The 18316-nt window shown below is 40.3% G+C and overlaps 1 protein-coding gene across 2 annotated transcripts in view; it reads left to right on the top strand.

The window, feature by feature from the left end:
• Window positions 1-18316, top strand: part of mei4 (meiosis-specific, MEI4 homolog (S. cerevisiae)) — a 112380-nt gene that overhangs the window by 89014 nt on the left and 5050 nt on the right. Inside the window, exon 6 of one of the 2 annotated variants that reach the window (XM_088089700.1) lies at window positions 13349-15132. The exons of the other annotated variant lie outside the window; for it this stretch is intronic. Coding sequence (XP_087945826.1) covers window positions 13349-13414 — 66 coding nt within the window. The 3' untranslated portion in view covers window positions 13415-15132. Of the gene's footprint in view, window positions 1-13348; window positions 15133-18316 lie in introns of those variants that run through there. 2 annotated transcript variants of the gene reach the window in all.

The raw sequence follows: 18316 nt of genomic DNA, 5'->3' as shown, positions 1-18316 counted from the left end.
ACCACTAAACGAGGTTGGCAGTGGCACCATAGCTCATCTGTTTAGTTTGGAAATACAGAAGTGGGGACATCAATGTGTTTATTCAGTAGTTTTTGTTTTTTTCTTATTTAAAGATATGAGGACTTAGGGGACAGAATGACATAATGATCGTATAATCAGAACACCTTTGTTTGTTTAAAATACTTAATTTAATTTAATTTCTTGAGGCAACTTTTTAGTGTTTAACATAATGTTTTCAATGAACTGTTAATGATTTAGTAAGTATCGCTATTATTGCCTATTAATATCTCAGTGTTTTTTTTCTGATTATTTGGCAAGTTTCTGAGTCTGGAAGCTGTGAAAAATTCCCATCAGAGTTGCTCTTCTGGACAACTTGGCCCTCATTTATAAAAAGAACGTACACCACAGAAGTGGGTGTTCGGGCATTTCCATGCAAAGCTCGGCATTTAAAACTGCAGCTGTGAGCAGAGGCTACGATCAGATCTCAGGTCAGGTCTCAGCTCGTGTATGCAAGTTTGAGGCACTGGACTGGTAGTGCAGCAGCGTGAATCTGGGTCTCTGAATCTGAATCTCTGAGTTGGAGAATTGTTATTATTCTGGCATCTAAGCATTTGCAGCCACATATTAATCACTTAGAAAAAGAAAGAGTAAATGTGAGAAAATGTTGTGTTTTTTAATGGGTTACATTGGTGCGCTGTCTCTCTCACAGTCCTGGCTCTGTGGGACTGCAGGCTGAGTGAAAGCTGAACACCACTACTGGCTGGCTCTTATTTCCTGAAACTTTTGATTTAAACACTGACAAACCAAAGCATGTTTATATCATTTATCATTAGCAGTAAGGTACTGCAGGCCAATTACTTTGTGTTGTGTACATTTATCTCTATGTTTACATTTATTATGCAGCCACTGAAAAAAGAGTCTGATGAAAGTTACTTTGGTTGCATGTGTGACCACGATGAGTTAACAGCTTGATCAGGCAGTACTTAGCAACATCCTCTGATGTCATATGAGCAGACCTGGAGATTTGCAGTGAAGTATCCTTTTCTGCAAATGTTGTTGGCAATATGTTGTGGTGCAAAATGTTTCTTATGATGACTGTAGATGTCATTGAGTATAAATTGTCACGTTACTTTTATAAGTCACTGGCATTCGGGTTCCCTTGGTCTCTCCCAAGGCTCTCTCTGTCTCGCAGACAAACAATTAAAGCAAGGCATTTGCAAGATTCCAGGCCATGAATATTTTGTCACATTTTGCCACCATGGATCACTACTGCAATTTGCAAATACCAGTACTATAAGAACTGGAGAGCTGTTAGTTTGTTTATAGCTTACAGAGAATTAATCATCAAGTAAAACAGTCTATCTTAATGAGTGGTAGTGGTGGTAGTGTGAGCACGTGAGGCATGTATATTTGCAAAGCTACTACTACTGCTACTACTACTGCTACTACTACTGCTACTATTTAGTCACATTTTGCAAGTACCAGTGCAACGTACAAATATTCGTAATATTTGAAATGGAGAGCTGTTTGTTTTTTTTGGCGCTCATAGTGAATGAATCCTTTACGCTTAAAGGCAGAAAGGCTGCAGTATCTGTTAAACTGTTTGCTAACGCTAACATCCAACAGTTGACCGGAAGCGTCAAGTCCAGGGTTTCCCCACACACTCATTTATTTGTATTGGGCTACTATTATTACAACATCTGCCACCACAAATAGATTTCCTATTTTTTAGGTTTACTGTTTACTAGGTGCACTATTGGAATATACGTATATATACCGTTAACCACTACCAGTTGGTAACACCACACGGTCAGAGTGTAATCTAGGCATAGATGGAACAGCACAACATCAGTCGCATTTAAAGGAAAAAGTAACAGTCCATTTCGCTAGGACTAAAAGTTTGCCTTCACTTACAAACAGCTGCTCCTCCCATCCATCAATCTCATCAGATCAGATCAGAGATAAACTGCTGCTAAGGAAAAAAGACCTCATGGAGAGCTCAGCCTGTGCTGCGTTTGCTCCCCTGTCGTCAGCTGCTGCCACACTCATATGTGTGGGAAACAGCACTATTTGTAAATAGTATTACCAGTGAAAGTGAAAGCTTACCCATTACTATATTTCGGGTTTTTCGGCACTATGTCCTTGAAGCTTCCTTTTTGATGCATCCTGCTTATAGTCTGGCACCTGGCTGCTCCCTTTTGATGTAGTCTCCACCTTACTTGCGCCCTGTCACTAGGAACATCCAAAACACAGCAAAATAAGAATTATATAGAAAAATACAAGCAGAGGGCACAATCCCCGTAGATAAATACACTACCACACTTTGTGGTCGTAATTGATTTTTGAAAGGGATTACTACTGTATAAGTACATACATTATTTTTTCAGAAAACACTACATATTATACCTTTAAGCAAAATATTGAACTCCTCCTACTGACAGCAGCATTATTTTTTGACGGAAGATTACAGATTCATGACAACAGCAGGGGATCATATTTTTAAGGAAAAGGTATTTCTCTGACTCTGAAAAAATGAAAAAATACTGAAGAAATTCAAATCCCTGAACGAGGTCTTTGTCCTGCAGAGTCTGACCTGTCTGAATGCAGCCGGCTTGTTTAGCGTCTACTCTTTCTTACTGTCTTCTCTTTATCAGTGTAGCAGTGGAAGCTAGTAAATAATTCACGATGACTGCAGCCCGACAGTGTAATTTCCCTAAAAATGATGTAGTGCTCCAGACATCTGTTTATTTATCAGTTTATTCAGAGCCGGTTCAAATTGACAATACTTACAGTTAAATTAAACATTGTTAGAGATTACACAAACAATTTAAATGCTGCAGAAGACAATGTAGTGTTACTTTCTTCAGATGACAGCAGGAAGCACATGCTTGTGAGTTCAGTCTGGTCTATATTCTTGATATTGATATTGTCAACAAGTCCCCTGAAAGGCTCGAAATTTATTTTGACTCGGTATTGCACACACCCTCTTGTTGCCCCAAATACTCGTTAGGGCTAGCATCCTCAATGTTTTTCAGGCTGAGGAACCCTTAGCTTGAAGAGAGATGGAGCAGGGACCCCCTACTACATGTGTTGTATAAAACTGATGTACATAGACAATATTTTGAGTATTTTTTGATCTTCTTTCCTTTGCATTTGCCTGTATCTGCTAAGTCAGTTGTAGCATGGCTAGGTGCATTTGCCTCGCCTACTGCACTTTCGCTGGTGGTTTCTGAGATGGACGGTGTGTCACAGTCTCTCGCTGAAGTTACAAAACGATCCATTGTGGCTCATGCAATATAAGTACACTTGTCCATCTAATTTGCCAACATGTTTCAGTAGAAGGGAAATGTTAACTAAATAGTTCACCTCGCTGTTATACTCAGGTGCCACGCTGTGATTTAGCATTTGGTAGCTCACTTGATTGCATAAGGATTCATGGGTAACAGCTAGCCTTTCATCAATGTTCAGTACTGTACATTTTTTTGTGGTTCTCAGGTAAAGATGAGATGAATATGTGTATATATACACACACAGAGCTCCACCTATCAAAAAAAACATAAGTAACACCCTGTTGCTGCCAAAACCCCAACTGAACCCCCCATTCACTCCCCAGACAGACTCCATCCTTCCAGATCCAACATTTTGAAAAGCACCTCCTCAATTATGATAAATCTTTCTCACTTCAGATCCTAAAGAGCTTATTACAGAATCCATTATACTTTGACATTTCTCTGCTCACAAGCTGTCAGCTAATTGAGGTGTTTGAACAACAGGGCCTCTCTGAGAATCGGTCAATACCTCCTGTGTTAAACTCCCATTAGCACACAAATCTCTGTCAAAACAACACAAATCTGCTCAAGTTTGTTTTCTCAACAAAGTTTTTTCCTAATGCCTGTGCACAGGAATAACTTGATGAGTAAGTTTGTCAGACCCTATCTGTGTTGGGAAGTGTGATATCAGCTCCTATCCTTCAACTCATTGATCATTATGGTAGCGTTGTATGAATATCAGATGGTAAAAATCTAACTCAACAGTCTTTTAAAAGAGCAAGAATTAGAGTTTTCACCTGCAGGAAGTAAATTTCTGGCAGGATTAAGTCAAAGACCACCGGGGACCAGTATTTTCATTTATTTGTTTAATGTTCTGCTTTGGTGTTTTTTTGTGCATGTGCATTTAGAGTAACAAAAACTGGAGTCAATTTCCTTTAATGTTATAACACATAAGTCTTACTTATGTATGCTCCCTTTACATGAGAGGATAGATACAATACGTCCGCTAAACTTTGTATTGTCAGTGACCTCTTACTCCCTATGTGACCTTTTTGTTAGCATAGATACAGCCATGGATGGCACTAGAGTCAAAGGTTTCACACAACAAATCAGAAACTGGTGGAAAGGTTATAAAAATGTGCCTTTTAATGATTTGTTCCATTTTTCCCTTTTTTAAAAGTCTTCATTGTCTCCTACGGTCGTATCTCCTTTGAACTATATCATACTGCCCCCACGATCTCAGGCAGTTCTGCTCCATTTCGTTCGTACCCGTAAACTTTCAGAAAACGTGCAAAAATACAGACTGTGAGAAAAAATTAACACCAGAAGCCTCCATCCATCTTTGTATACCTACTCAATGTTGAACATAAATTAGCCCTTTCTTGGCATTCTGAAGTTGGGAGTGTAAGTACCTGCAGAGTCCCCTCAAGGTCTTGCTTGTAGTAACAGGCTTTGTACTGAACTCTGTATGACTTACTGAGGTTTGTAATAGAGCAAAGTTTGAGCAGTATTCAGTTTTTTGTAATTCAAGTTTTTAGTTTTTTTGTTGGCAAAATACATTTTATCTTTGCAAACATTTTTTTTTCAATTGCAAGCCAATTCAAAGGCTTAGAAAAGAGCTCTAGATACACCAAAATACTGTATGCAAATGAAGAAAAGTAGCCCAAAGAGGTCATGAAATGTATACGTTATTATAATCATAAAACATACACAACACAAATTCTTACATGAATCAGTCTAGTGTTTAAAGTCTGGTGATTTTGACCACTTTGACCTACAGTATGAGCAGTACTTATGCCTTAGAATTTTTTAAGAACTTGATGTTTTCACATCGCAAAGGATTAAAATAAGGCATCAAAAGTGTCTTACAGGGTAAACTTGGGACTAAGCCTGTAGCCTAGCCTTTACGGGCGTGTAGTCTGGGGTGGGGGAATTTTTAGAGACCATAAGAAATATATTTCTCATTGACATACGTAAGGTCATCTTCATTATATATACAGAGTTCTATTGGATCCTTAAAAAGAATCTAAAAAATAAAGCCTTAATTAGTATTGAATTGACTTAAATTAATCTTGGTAAGTCTTATAAATGCTCAGACATGGGAAGTAGGGTTTTATGAACCTTTTTTTCTAATGTTGCACTGTAAACTCTCAAAATAATTGGTAACATCTATTTTTTTGTTAAATAATATGATAAATTTCTCTTCTTAAACTTTTCATGAGGGGAATCCAAGCAGTGGAATCTCACATGTTTGTAAACTAAATAAACCAAATAGATATTTGTATGATAATATAATATGTTGATTATCTTCCATGTGTTCCACTCTAAAAAAAATATTTTTTCCAACATTTGATGTTGATAGTCTAACATTTTCACTGGGCAAAAAACAGGTCTTTATTAATTTTGGTTATTAGAAAATTGGTCTTGAACTTAGTTCTGTGTGGCATTAAAAAGTCCTAATAAGTCTGAAATCTACCTTGTCTTAAGCTGTAGAAACCGTGCATATAGTAAAAGAGGACAATATCTTTAAGAAAGAAAAAGCATGATCTCCAAACAGAAGCCTAGAGTTCTGAATAATAATATTAATAGTAATAATAATAATAATAATAATAATGCATTAAACTAACACTGGCTGATGACATCTTTCAGGCAAAATACTGACAGATCCAAATGATCAAAAACAACAATTCTTGGTTGATCAACAACAACCTCTTAATGCACAAGTAAGCTAGATTTGAGAACCTTTCTGATGGTATCTCATTTAGGGGGAGGAAACATAGTATATTTTTAAGTCCAACAGAAGTTTCTATGTCTGGATGTATTGATTTACACATCAGTCAAACTCAGGAGCTCACCCACCACCTCCACATGTCACCTCAAAGTGCTGCTGCACACTGCTTTCCTCTAATGCCAGTTTCAAGGTTTTTCTTGCCCCTACTTCAAGGAATTTCTCCTCCAATTTTTGTTTTTTTAAAGTTCTACAAAGTAAAGTATTGGAAAAATAATTTCTTTTAAGATAATCTACAGTTTTAAAATTCTAATTTAGCTACTTTTCATCGATCAAATCTGGCAATACTGCCTACCCAGATGATTCCAGTCAGTCTTGATTGGAACTATCCACAGCTAACCAAAAAACAAACAAAAAAAACCCAAACAAACCAAAAAACCAAAAAACAAACAAAAAAAAACCCTCCCTGGCATCAGTATACTTCTCAGCATGATGGGAAATGAGGTGCCAAAACTCAAAACTTATTTGTCACAAACGAAGAAGAAAAAGAAATACAAAAACAATGTAGGAAAAGTAAGTCACAAACCTAAAATCTTAAGGCACACCATGACATTTTTTCTTAAACTAATCAGATTCTTTTGTTGCCTAAACCTAATAAAGAGACAATGTTTTTTACCTACATTCTTAGTTTATTTTGATAGGATGCTGTACGTAGTTAAGGGACATAAATTGACACGCTGTCCTTGAGCATCTAAAACTGACGCTGAAGGGATACCCAGAGCGTCATAGTTCGATGAGTACGGAAGGGAAGTCAACAGTTAGCAGTTATCCAATTAACCACAGAGAATATTTTTGACCGGCGGCACGTCAGTCTTTAAGTTTGTTTTGCTACTCTTGATGTAAGAGAATAAACTAGCTTAATTTGGCAATTGCAGAAAACCACTGTAAAGCAAAATAGCAGAAGTGATATACTTATGAGCCTAAAAATGTGCCAGTTTTTTGAATCAATAAAGAGTGGTTATACGATGTCAATTACATTTCAATTTGATTCCTGGTGTCTTCCTGGAATTTAATGAAAAATTGGTTCATCTTCGTATATTGTCTGGTTTAGGAGTAATGAAAATCTGTGATTTTTGCCGTAGGCTTGGGCATAAATTTAAGATGACTTCCATACGAACCCCATGAGTTGTGCTCTGCAACAAGTGAAATTCTTGACTAGACACCATTAGGGTTCTGAAAAAACAGGTCACAAAAAAACGCCATGCGAGTACATAGGAACATGTTTCTCCTGCTATACTAACACTAACAAGAAACCGCGTGCTAGTTTACCGCACAGCACAGCACTGGTTTCTGGTGGGAGACAGACAGTTGGTCAGCAGCATGAACATTTGGAAACACAGTGTTTATTACCCACCATCTAATCTACACTGGTTAGTTAGCCTTGGCTTCTCTGGACTGCACACCAGGTGGGAGCTATCTAGTGGCGCCGGTTATTTGGTATTTACCACTCGTAACTGTGTCCCAACCCAACAGTGTTGCTGTTGAAACATTGTGCCCACCCTTCAGTTTTACCCTAAGTTGCCTGGTGAGTAATTGGCTTAATTTTAAGCTGCACACAGTAAGCAGTGTTAGTAGTGTTAGCACGGTTAGCAGCATTAATATTTGGAAACATAGTATTCATTACCCACCCTCTAATCTGGTGCTGTCATAGTTAAGAGTGCTAAAGTCACTCAAGTCACTTACTCGAGGGGCGACCTAGGGTAAGACAGGAGGGTGAACAACCTGTCCACCTCGTCCTGTCACTAGGACGGTGTTCCTGGCAATAATTGCAAATTAGCGGTGCCACTGGCTAGCTTCCACCCCACATGGCTGGTGCACAGTGGAAAGCAGCTTAGGCTAACGTTTGTTAACCTGTGAAGATCAGAGGATGGGCAGTGGACGCTATGTTTCCACATGTTCATACGACTTTGACCAAGTGCCAGTATTTAATGAGTCGGCAGTAAGAACGTGTTGGATCGCTGGTTGAGATTAATCTGCTAAATCTGTAGTGAATTGTTTGGGCCTCTGGCTCGCACAGATCTTACTTATTACACTCTTAGATGAATCTGTATCTATGTACTTTATCATCTCCCACTGAGAGGATTTTAAAAATAAATTATTAGCTGCAGGTTTTCTTTGACAGCATTAATCTCCAGAATTACAGGGAACCATAACAGATCGCTGCAGTTTGTGTCTGTCACAGCACTGGGATCTCCTCTTTCTCCTCATCATTTGAATCATAATGTGCTCTCATGGCAACAGTGGGGTGGTCCTCATGTATGCAGTACCTCATTATGGAAGAGCTGTTTCATGTGTGTAATGTGAATAATGAAACATAGAAAAGTAATTCATATCTGTGCTTCTGAAAGGAAAAAAGCCTCATGAAAGCCAGGAAGTGAAGCAAAGAGTCTTACACACAGAACAGAAGTCTGAAAAATGTCCATTTATCAGCACAGAAGAATGCTCATTTCCTCTTTGCCACAGATGTCAAGTTTATAATTGGGCTTTTAATTCGGTTTCAAGAACCCAGTGGCCAAGTCTTTCATTCCACAGGGGGAGGATTTATTTTAACTTTGAATCCAGGTGGCAAGAAGATTAACATAAAACATTTCACAACTGCCCTTCAGCATTTTGTTACAATTAAATGTCTAACACAATCTAGAGTGAAGGTACACAGGTGCAACCTTTCACTTTTACATGTGAACACTGAGCTTTTCAAGGATGCCCTTTTCATATCCAACCATAATACTTGAAGTTCATACATCAGTCAGTCCAAAAGGTTTTTCTACTGTGTCATAGATCATCCATTTCTTCCATTTGCAATCAAAAACATTTTCTCTCAGTTTTTTTTAATCTGGGTTATAGAATTTTAATGCTAAATTCCACTTTTAAAAGAATTAATAAACTTGACCACATGAGGACCCAGAGCCGGAGGGTAAAGTGTTGTTTATGTAGTGCACCTCAATATTTTTAACATTAGTTCCTCTGATACAGTGCATGGTGCTGAAGAACTGGCTGTTTTAATGTTGAGGAGTTTTCAGCACTCCTTAAACACATCTTAATTAGGCTCCACAGTGAATTTGACCTGCTGAAGGTTTCATCATCCAGTTTCATCACACTGAATGACATGTTGCATGTCCTTTTCAATCCAAACTGCAGAGGAGAGACACAGAAAGAGTGTCTTCATCTCCAAGGCAACAGCAGTTTGAGTGTGTTTTTGTCTCAGTGTGTGTACAGTATATGTGTGTATGGAGAGTGTAACATCCTTACAAACACAAGGCTGCTGTTGTATTTCCCTTTGAAAAATGTCAGCCTTCAATTAGAGATTTGGATTAGAAGCTCCCTTAAGCTTCATCATGCTTTTTTTTTTTGTTTTTGCTCATTGATTCGCTGGTAATTGGAACAAATTATCCAAATTGAGATTTACCCTATTTAGAGGAGAGGAGGGAAAAGCCTGTTGTAAGAAAATGAGTGCAAAATTAGAGGGGTAACATCTTCCTGTGTCTCTGTTTTTAGTTTAATATGGTGCTGCTGCAGGTGTACAGTCTATCTTGATCCAGGACTCTTAAGCAGGGCAGCTGCTTGTTGATACGATGACTTCAATTCAGGATTCAGAATTTTTTTTTTAGACATAAGTTGTGCTCCCAACAAGTTGTTTGTCTATTTTTTTATCCATCCAAGAGTTTTGTTTGTCGGTGTGCTAAGAATGTTTCAGCCTCAGTTTACAGCTACAGACTGTTTGTCTTCCGAGCTAATATATTTGATGTGGATGAAACAAACATACCTCAAGATAAAGTAGCTGCGATACTTTTATATCAACAATAAGGCCTGTCATGATAATTATATCATGGATTTGTAGGATGTACCAGCCTGTCATCATTCGCTTTTCCAGTGCTTAAGATACCAAAGCCAAAAGCCACCTTTTGTATCTATGTGATATGCCGCTGGATGGCTCAGCTGAGAACACGGGGGGGAACTGGAACGGTTGCAGTGTTGCTAAATGCCAGCGGACGATTGGATAGCACCTGCCGCGGCAGCATGATGTGTCCATTGTCCAGGTCAGTTGAATACATGGCTGGACAGAACTTGTCACATTTGCATGATATGCCGCACGATGGTGTCAGTTTGAAACGCTGCCGGTAACTACGTCATGTAAGGACCACGAAGGTCCTTATAGGGCAGGCGGGAGAAGTGGTTGATGGATCCAGCAAACCCTGGACTTTCATGGAGGGCGTTGGTGAACTAGCGTTGGTTGCTGTGTGCTTTTGTTGCACTTTCAGCATCATTGCACATGTGCTTGTGTTGACATCATGGTAGCAGCATCCCAGAACGTTAACAGCAGATGCAAAAGGATACCTAGAGCGTAATATATAGACGCAGAAGTCCACTGCAGAGTGGCAAAATGTGATGATTTTTTTTTTTTAAAGAACACCTCAAGCACACCACTACCTCATTTTCAGAAGTTTTTGTTGAATATATATGTTTACATAGCTAAGCTAACGTTAGCTGTCTCTCCTTTAAGTTTGACTAGCCTGTAACTTACCTGGTGGTGTTATTTCTACAACATGGCTAAAATTTGGATTTAAAAAAAGTAAAAGGCTACTTACATATCTTAAATAGAGTATAATTTGTGGAAGACTTGACAGACACATCTGACCCCAACAAAGAAACTGCGCTGGTAGCAAAACCGTTCCAAACTGTCCATGTAGAGTGGTTCTCATCGAAAATTTTGATTTGTCAGTTGGGAACATGGTAAATTTTCATTTAAGATGTTTTTTTTATATAAAAACTTTCTTTTGTTATCCCACAGAAACTTTAAAGAACCTTTTTTTAGAGAGATGGCTCTTTGGTAGAGGATATAGAACTCTTATGGTGCTATATAGAACCTTGATGTTTTACATAGAACCCCAGTGAACCCTGGCCTGTCTGAGAGAAATCAATTCAGATTGATGGGAAACACTTGAGAGTTTAGTGTTTGTACCCTTCAAAGCTGAAGAGTGACACAAGAGTTCAACACATCTTCTTTGAAGAGTACACAATGTCAGTAGTCATGCTGTTGTCTCATAGAGGTTATTGACAGTGTCTTGTTTACCTGTAGTGCATCCATCTGGACCACCGTGTGCTGTGGACCTGCATTAAGCCCGTCACAGCCTACCAGTCTGTACAGCCTGTCATTGGCAGGGCGGGACTGATCTCAGTGGGGGCTGATTGACACAAATACCCACTGAGCTGCCACAGAGGGACAACCTGCATGCAGTCAGCAACCAGGAAATTGCAGTCAATCAGAGCGTAGCTTCGGTGTTGATCCTAATGAGTGCAGAACTGTCACGTCTGCGCCGAGTTTCCGGCTTCCCCTGGTGGACCTCGCTGCTGTCAGCAGCCAGTAAAGCAGACAGGAGGTTGGTCTCAGAGGTAATGAGTGAGTACTATTTGGAATGAGTTCCTTAGCCTGAGTTTTATTGGTTTTAATTATTGTGGCCGATGTCTGATTGGTATAAAGGCTTGATTGTCCTCATTGGTCTGATTAAGTGTTTGCAGATCCATAAAAGCCCTGAGGTAAATCAACCCAACTCAAGGCTGTAAAATGGCTTTTATCCAGTTTAGAACCTTACAGCTCTTTCAGGTGTTTGTTGTTTTGCTTACACCCCCCGTCTTTGTTAGACACCGCTCGGGGTTCTTTTGAAATATTCATTGACAGGATAACATCAGAAATCAAGCACATTTTACTAAAAAGAGTCGCCTTTAAAGCCTCATATAATGAGCAACAAAAGTTTGTCTTCAGTGTCACGTAATCTACATCAAACAACACATTTCTTCATTCTCAGAGGGCTTGCAGTTAGAGATAAGTTTAAGCATCAAAGAATAGGTTTTATAATTTTTCAGTTCTTAAAACAACCCCATCATCAGGAAAAGTGTAGGCATTGTAAGTTTCTGCAAATCACCGATCTGTTACATTTGCTTGTTAGCAGATAGGTATGATACTTAACGTTTCAACAGCGCTATGGTCGACATGTGGTTAAGTTAAGGCACAAAAACACTTGGTTATGGTTAGAAAATGATAATGTTTTGCCTCAGAATGCTCAGTTTGGGAAGCACAATCCTGGCAGGAAAAGTAGCAATGTCTCAGTTATGAATAACCTCTTTTCATGCCTTTAACACCACTGGGGACAGTGATGGTTTACAGCAAAACACCAGCATTTGGTGCCTAAAAACTTGCAGGAAAAACACATGGGTTGCTAAAACACAATGGTCTGAAGCTCGGCAGGAGTCACACCTGGGTCTCACACCATCCACCACTAAATGAACCTGCACTTGTATAGCACTTTACTAGTTGTTCAACCACTTAAAGTACTTTCACACTTTGAGTCACATTCACTCGTTCACACACACATTTATACACCGGTGGCAGAGGCCACTGTACATGGGGCACAGGGTACTCAGCAGTATATAAATGATAAGTTAATTATAAAAAATTAAAAATTATTAAAATGAGCTCCAACTATACTAGCTGCAACATTAGAGTGATGAACACTTTTATGAATCAATAATTATAAACCATTAGTATAATACATGTTATTCTTAATTTGACCAGTGTGTATAATAAATTTGATAGTATATCAAGTATATCTTGACTTTTACAAAAGTACAATATCCAAGTAGTTTTTTCATAACAGCCAAGTTATAAGTAATAAGTAATAATATGCAAAAAAAGCAAACTTGTGGCAGTCATACAGCAGCGCAAGTTTTTATTTAAAAACCTTTATTAATTACATGAGTTGTTAATAAAACAATCAAAAATCAACTGGTTTCGATCTTTGCAGCTCTTTATCAAGGTTTATATAAAGAGATACCTGAGACTGACCTTTTATATTCAGGAGTGAGTCCTTATTTGGAGTAAGGCAGTGTACATCCAGGAAGTACTTCTCAAAACTTTCCCATACAGAAAACTCCCAAAAACAACAAATAATATGTGGATGTCTACTCTTTGCAATTTTTTGATGATTTCATTTGCACAAGATCAGGAAATTAAAAATACTCACTCATACTATATGAAGTCAAATGCTGTTTGATACTTTGGATAGTTTTTCAGTTCAATTCACTTGGAAGATTTCCACCACACATGCCAAACAATGTGTAAAAAACATTCCCAGCTACTTTCAGCCTCTTGACTCAGTGAAGGAGCCTCTTAGTATTCTTGATGTGTCCCGGGCTGAGGAGGCAGCGTCTGCAGTCGGGCGGCGGGGCAGTGCCGGCTCTTCTGATGAACGTCTGAACTATGAAATCTGGGCTAAATCTCTGGCCTCCTCCGCAGGTCATCCCCCTGGCCCGCAGCAGAGTGGAACGCAGCTGTGAGAGGAAGAAAAAAAAAGACATTTGAAGTTCACGTTGGGCTTTGAAAAGTGAAGGGAAATCATTAGGATGTAGTTTTTCTGTGGCTGAGAGGTACAGCTGGATGGAAGGAGCTGTGGCTTTGTGTCCACTTTAAACTTCATTTCCACCTCTGACCTGCGACTTTGTGGGAGTTCTAAGTTGTCCTCTGGAGACCACATAGTCCATCAGTTTTAACTTCAGAGTCGTTCTGCACAGAGGAAGCATGGGCTTCATTCACAGACTGTTGTATGCTCATATGCTCATATTCTCACTTATGAAGTCCATTTTTGGACAATGATGAAATGCCTTTGCACCGGCGATGGCTGTGGCTTGAGGCATTATGTTTTTGGATTGTCTGTCCATCTGTACATCCCATTCTTCTGCATACGATATCTCAAAAATGCTTTGAAGGAATTCCTTCAAATTTGGCTCAAATGTTCACTTGAACTCAAAGATGAGCTTTTTATATTTTGGTGATCAAAGGTCAAGGCCACCATGACCTCATCTGTCTCATCCTTGTGAACATCATATCTCAAGAACATCTTGTGTGAATGTTTTCAAAATTGGCACAAACATTCACTAGGACTCAACAATGAACTGATGACATGTTGGTGGTCAAAGGTCAAGGTCACTCGCACCTAACCATTTTAACATTTATGCTAAGTATATCAGAGTATTGTATTGTGTTCAGGAATGATTCAGTGAGATTTTTGCAGCCATGCACAACCCCATGGCCACACAAGTCAATACTGCACAATTCAGCCAAATCCTGGCCTATTCTCATTTATTTTTAAGTTTAACACCAGCTTTTTAAAAGTGTCACTTTCACACATATCTATACATGGTAACGACAGTAGGTTAAGGTTAGAGAGACATCGTGGTACAGGTTAATGTAAAGGAGAAAATCCAGTCTCCTGTATGAAAGTCTGAAGACTTTTACTAGATATAACATGAGATGAGCAAAATCATCCAAAGACTTTTCAACTACTAAGTATTAACATCATTATTATCTTCTAAAATCCAGTATCAGTCTGAGTACAGTTTTAAATAAATTATTTTATTCCCAGTTTTCTCTCACATAATGATCATGTTTTTACACACTGTACATGTTTCATTTGATCTGCTTTAAGTTTTCATAACAAACTGTACTAAATGGAAATCAAAATTTGCCAAAGTCCAAACATGAGATTTTTAATTTCTTTGTTTAGCTCTAACAACAGTCCAAAACCTAAAAATATTCAGTTTTAAAATCAAATAAGACCAAGAAAAGCAGCTGTCACGGTAAGGAAGCTGAAACGGGAGAATATTTTACCTTTTTGATTGAAAAATTAGTGTTATTTATTATCAAAGTTGTCGAAGATCATTTCTGTTGATCAACTAATGGATTAATCAACTTAAAGCTTTACATGTAACCACGTAGGGGGATTTGTATGCGCAATGCTGTTTGTTTGTTTTAGTGTTTTCCTCTCCATGTGTGTGACTGCGCAACAGTGTGTGTCTAATAGACTGGGTTTGTGTGTGTGTTGAGCTGCATGTTAATGCTGACATGAATATGTATGAAAGTGACATTTATAACAGTGACTGTACGTCTGCTTTGAGTCAGTCTCTTACACCATTTCACCGTTTTTACATTAAAATTAAAGTGCTTTTTCCCACCGATTTCTTTAATGACCTTCAACACAGAGACGTACTGTAGAGTTTCCCAGAAAACTGAAGCATGCTTTGGGTTGGACTCTTGCAAAAAAAAAAGAAAAAATATGCAGATGGATGTCCATTAGATAGGATTACTTGTATTTTCCCACTCTGTGTAGATTTGAGCCTCCTTCATTCAAATGCTTGGTACTGCTAGAAAGAAGTTGTGGAAATGTGGTGAAATATTATAGAAAAATTTAAGGAAATATTTTCAAACTTCATAGGTTTTGGTTTTAAGACATTCAGAATGTTATTCAGCACTGCTGCTGATGTGGGTGAGTGTAAGATTGGCAGCAATACATCAAAAATTATTATCATAAAGCTGTTTTAGACATCAAGATGGCCGTAAAGTTCTTCACATTAAATATGAGCTGATAAACCTTCAAAACAAAGAAGTATAGATCCACATGTTTGGTTTGTAAACTGTGAAAAGAACTTAAATTTTAATTGAATTTTTGCTTCGCTGTCAGTGCACATATTGTGTGCACGTTTGTGTGTGACAGTCAGTGACTCCATGGGTGTCTCTGCGTGTTTGGCTCCTAATTACACTTCGAACCCAGCAGCCAGCCTGCTGCACAGTGCTGTGAGCCTTACAGCACGCCGTACAATATGTCTATGAATCACTGTAGAGCTAGCGAGGGGTAACCAGGGAGCTAATTAGCCTTCTGTGTAGCTTCCTCGTGTTATTGTTTTTTTTCACTCCTCTGGATGCTGGAGAAAAAGTTTTTAGATAATAACTATGGATTATGTTTGTTGTTTGAAATATTTAGTAAAAGGATCAGAGCTAAGTTATAGGAGGGTAGTCTTTCCTGAAGCCTCAAGTATCTCTGATCATGGAATTTTGTTGTGTAAAGTAAAATTATTACAGTAATCTTCCGTGGATAACCTTCCACATAATGTAACAACGCCAAATTTATTTTCTGTAGCTTTCGAGATAACGTTGCTCAAATATATGTCAGTGTGTGACATCATTTTGTTTATCAAGCTCCCTATGCAACGTTGAACGTTGCATTGTTTTGCGCATGCGTCAGCGTTTTGCGTGTTTTGAGCGTACGGCCAGTTACTCTGTCATGAACTAACGTTTTTCTCTACTTTTAAAGCGACTTCTTATACTTCTTACTTTTAGACTGTGGTTGTATTACCTTCATCTTTTAACGAGGTCAAGATTTTAACCATCGCGTTTGGGTCTTTAGTTTATCGGCCTACTGGACTCTATGGATTAGCTTAGCAGGTTTGTTTTTAGCCTGGTGGCTAGGCTAATCGCTCGCTCCTGTGTAAACTTTTAAGCTTTTAAACTCACACAACTTCTGCGGACAAACTAACTGCCTTGGTGGCACAAACGCAGACGAACACAGACGACAAACTAAACAGAAGTGACCCGGAAAAATCCGGTTTTGTCCCTCTGTTTATCATGCGAAAGCTTCTTAGCCAACCTAAGCTATGCTACATGGCTACCGCCATGTCCCCGGAAGACCATCATCTCCAACTAAGGAAAGCGGAAAAAAAGATCGCTGACCTGTTGAATGATGTCCGCCGGCTCTCCGAGGAACTGAGGAGTAAGGAAGCCCAGCTGGACCAGTGTATGACCATCGCCCACGAGCAATGTCTCCGGATCTCCTCGTATTCAGCGGCTCTCAGGACCACGGTGCCCTGGGATCCCACGGTCCGGCCATCCTTCTGCTCCACCCCGCCTCCAGCGCTCATGGGCTGAGGTGGTTACCCGTGGCCCGATCTAGGACCTTAGCTGGAACCACCTGCCTCCACTCCTACTCTCCAACCGCTTTGAGGCTCTGTCGCAGTATGCTGGTGCTCCAGGCGATGGTCAGGGTCTGAGCTCCCCTCCAGAGGCTGCTGCACGTCCCGCCTCGGACCCGGCCTTGGTGACCGCAGCTCACCACCCAGGAACACTCTCCCACCGGTCCCACAGGTCCCTCCCTCGCGGGCACCAAGGCAGCGGCGCCTCGCTGCCGCACCGGTCTGTCATCTCGCTGCAGCCTCCGGTGGGCCCCACCGCTGCGCACGCCGCTGGAGTCAGGACCAACAGCTGCCATCCCGAACTAGCGTCTTGACCACGTGTATGAGGCTGCTGAAGAACGCTGTCCGAAGACATCCCGCGACCACCCATAGCAGCCGGGTTCCGGGATACCCTCAAGGGGGCAGTGGCTGCCCCGGCTCCGACCGACACCACCCGGGTCCCTAACGGGTCTGATTTGACCAGTGTTCGTGCTGCCGCACAACAACGGCGCGCTCCTCCGCTGGGGCTTACCTGGGGAAGTCCACCGTGCGGCACGGAGCCACACGGCCCCGCTCTCCACCATCCATGGCCCAGTCCACAGAAATGCGCACTTTTGGGAGCGCACCTGCCCTCTGTGCTGGTGGTTGGGACCTCCATGGTCAGGCACGTGGCAGTGCATGGCGGCGGACCTTCTGCCACCCTGGCGACGGGTCAAGGGCGTTGCATCCTCCCTCTGCAGCTGAGTGCTGCTCAGCATAGCTCAGCCTCTACACTGGTCCTGGAGGCCGGCATCAACGACCTAAAATACCCGGCAGTCGGAGCTTCTTAAACGGACTTAGCCACCTAATTGACCACCTGCTGGACACGGGGAAGCGGTTAATTATCTCAGGCCCGCTCCCCCCTCAATTACAGTGACGTCACCACCTCCCGCCTTCGTCAGCTGCACGTGTGGTTGAAGGGATACTGCCTGGGAAAAAGGTATCCCATTTGTTGACACTTTGCAGCTTTTTTAAACAGGCCCCACCTTTTCAAACACTTGGCCTCCACCCAAACAAGAATGGTTCACATCTTTTATCTGTGAACATTGACTTGACTTATCCGTTCATGCTCCACACCCTCCTCCTGACTCACTAATGACACACGCACTTACAGACCCCCTGCCTCCCAATTACCTTCACCTCCACTGTCACCCACCACTATACAGGCATGAGGATAATATTCAGACAATCAAAACCAGGAATTACAAACAACAGACAGGTAAGACCAGGGTCTGTTCATAGAAATAACTGTATTTTAAAAATCCCCCGAGTTGGAGGGTGACAAGCACGTCCAGTGCAGACACTAAAATAGCTTGTCCTGAATGTGCGCTCCCTTTTAAACAAATCATTTATTATAAATGATATTATTGTAGACAACGACTTAGACATCATTCTACTGACAGAGACATGGCTTGGCACTGATGCACCTGTCGTTCTCACTGAG

Source organism: Plectropomus leopardus, chromosome 16 (assembly GCF_026936395.1).
Source record: "Plectropomus leopardus strain MGB_pleo_1.0 chromosome 16, ASM2693639v1, whole genome shotgun sequence".
NCBI lineage: Eukaryota > Metazoa > Chordata > Actinopteri > Perciformes > Serranidae > Plectropomus > Plectropomus leopardus.
This window is presented reverse-complemented; position numbering and strand designations above follow the sequence as displayed.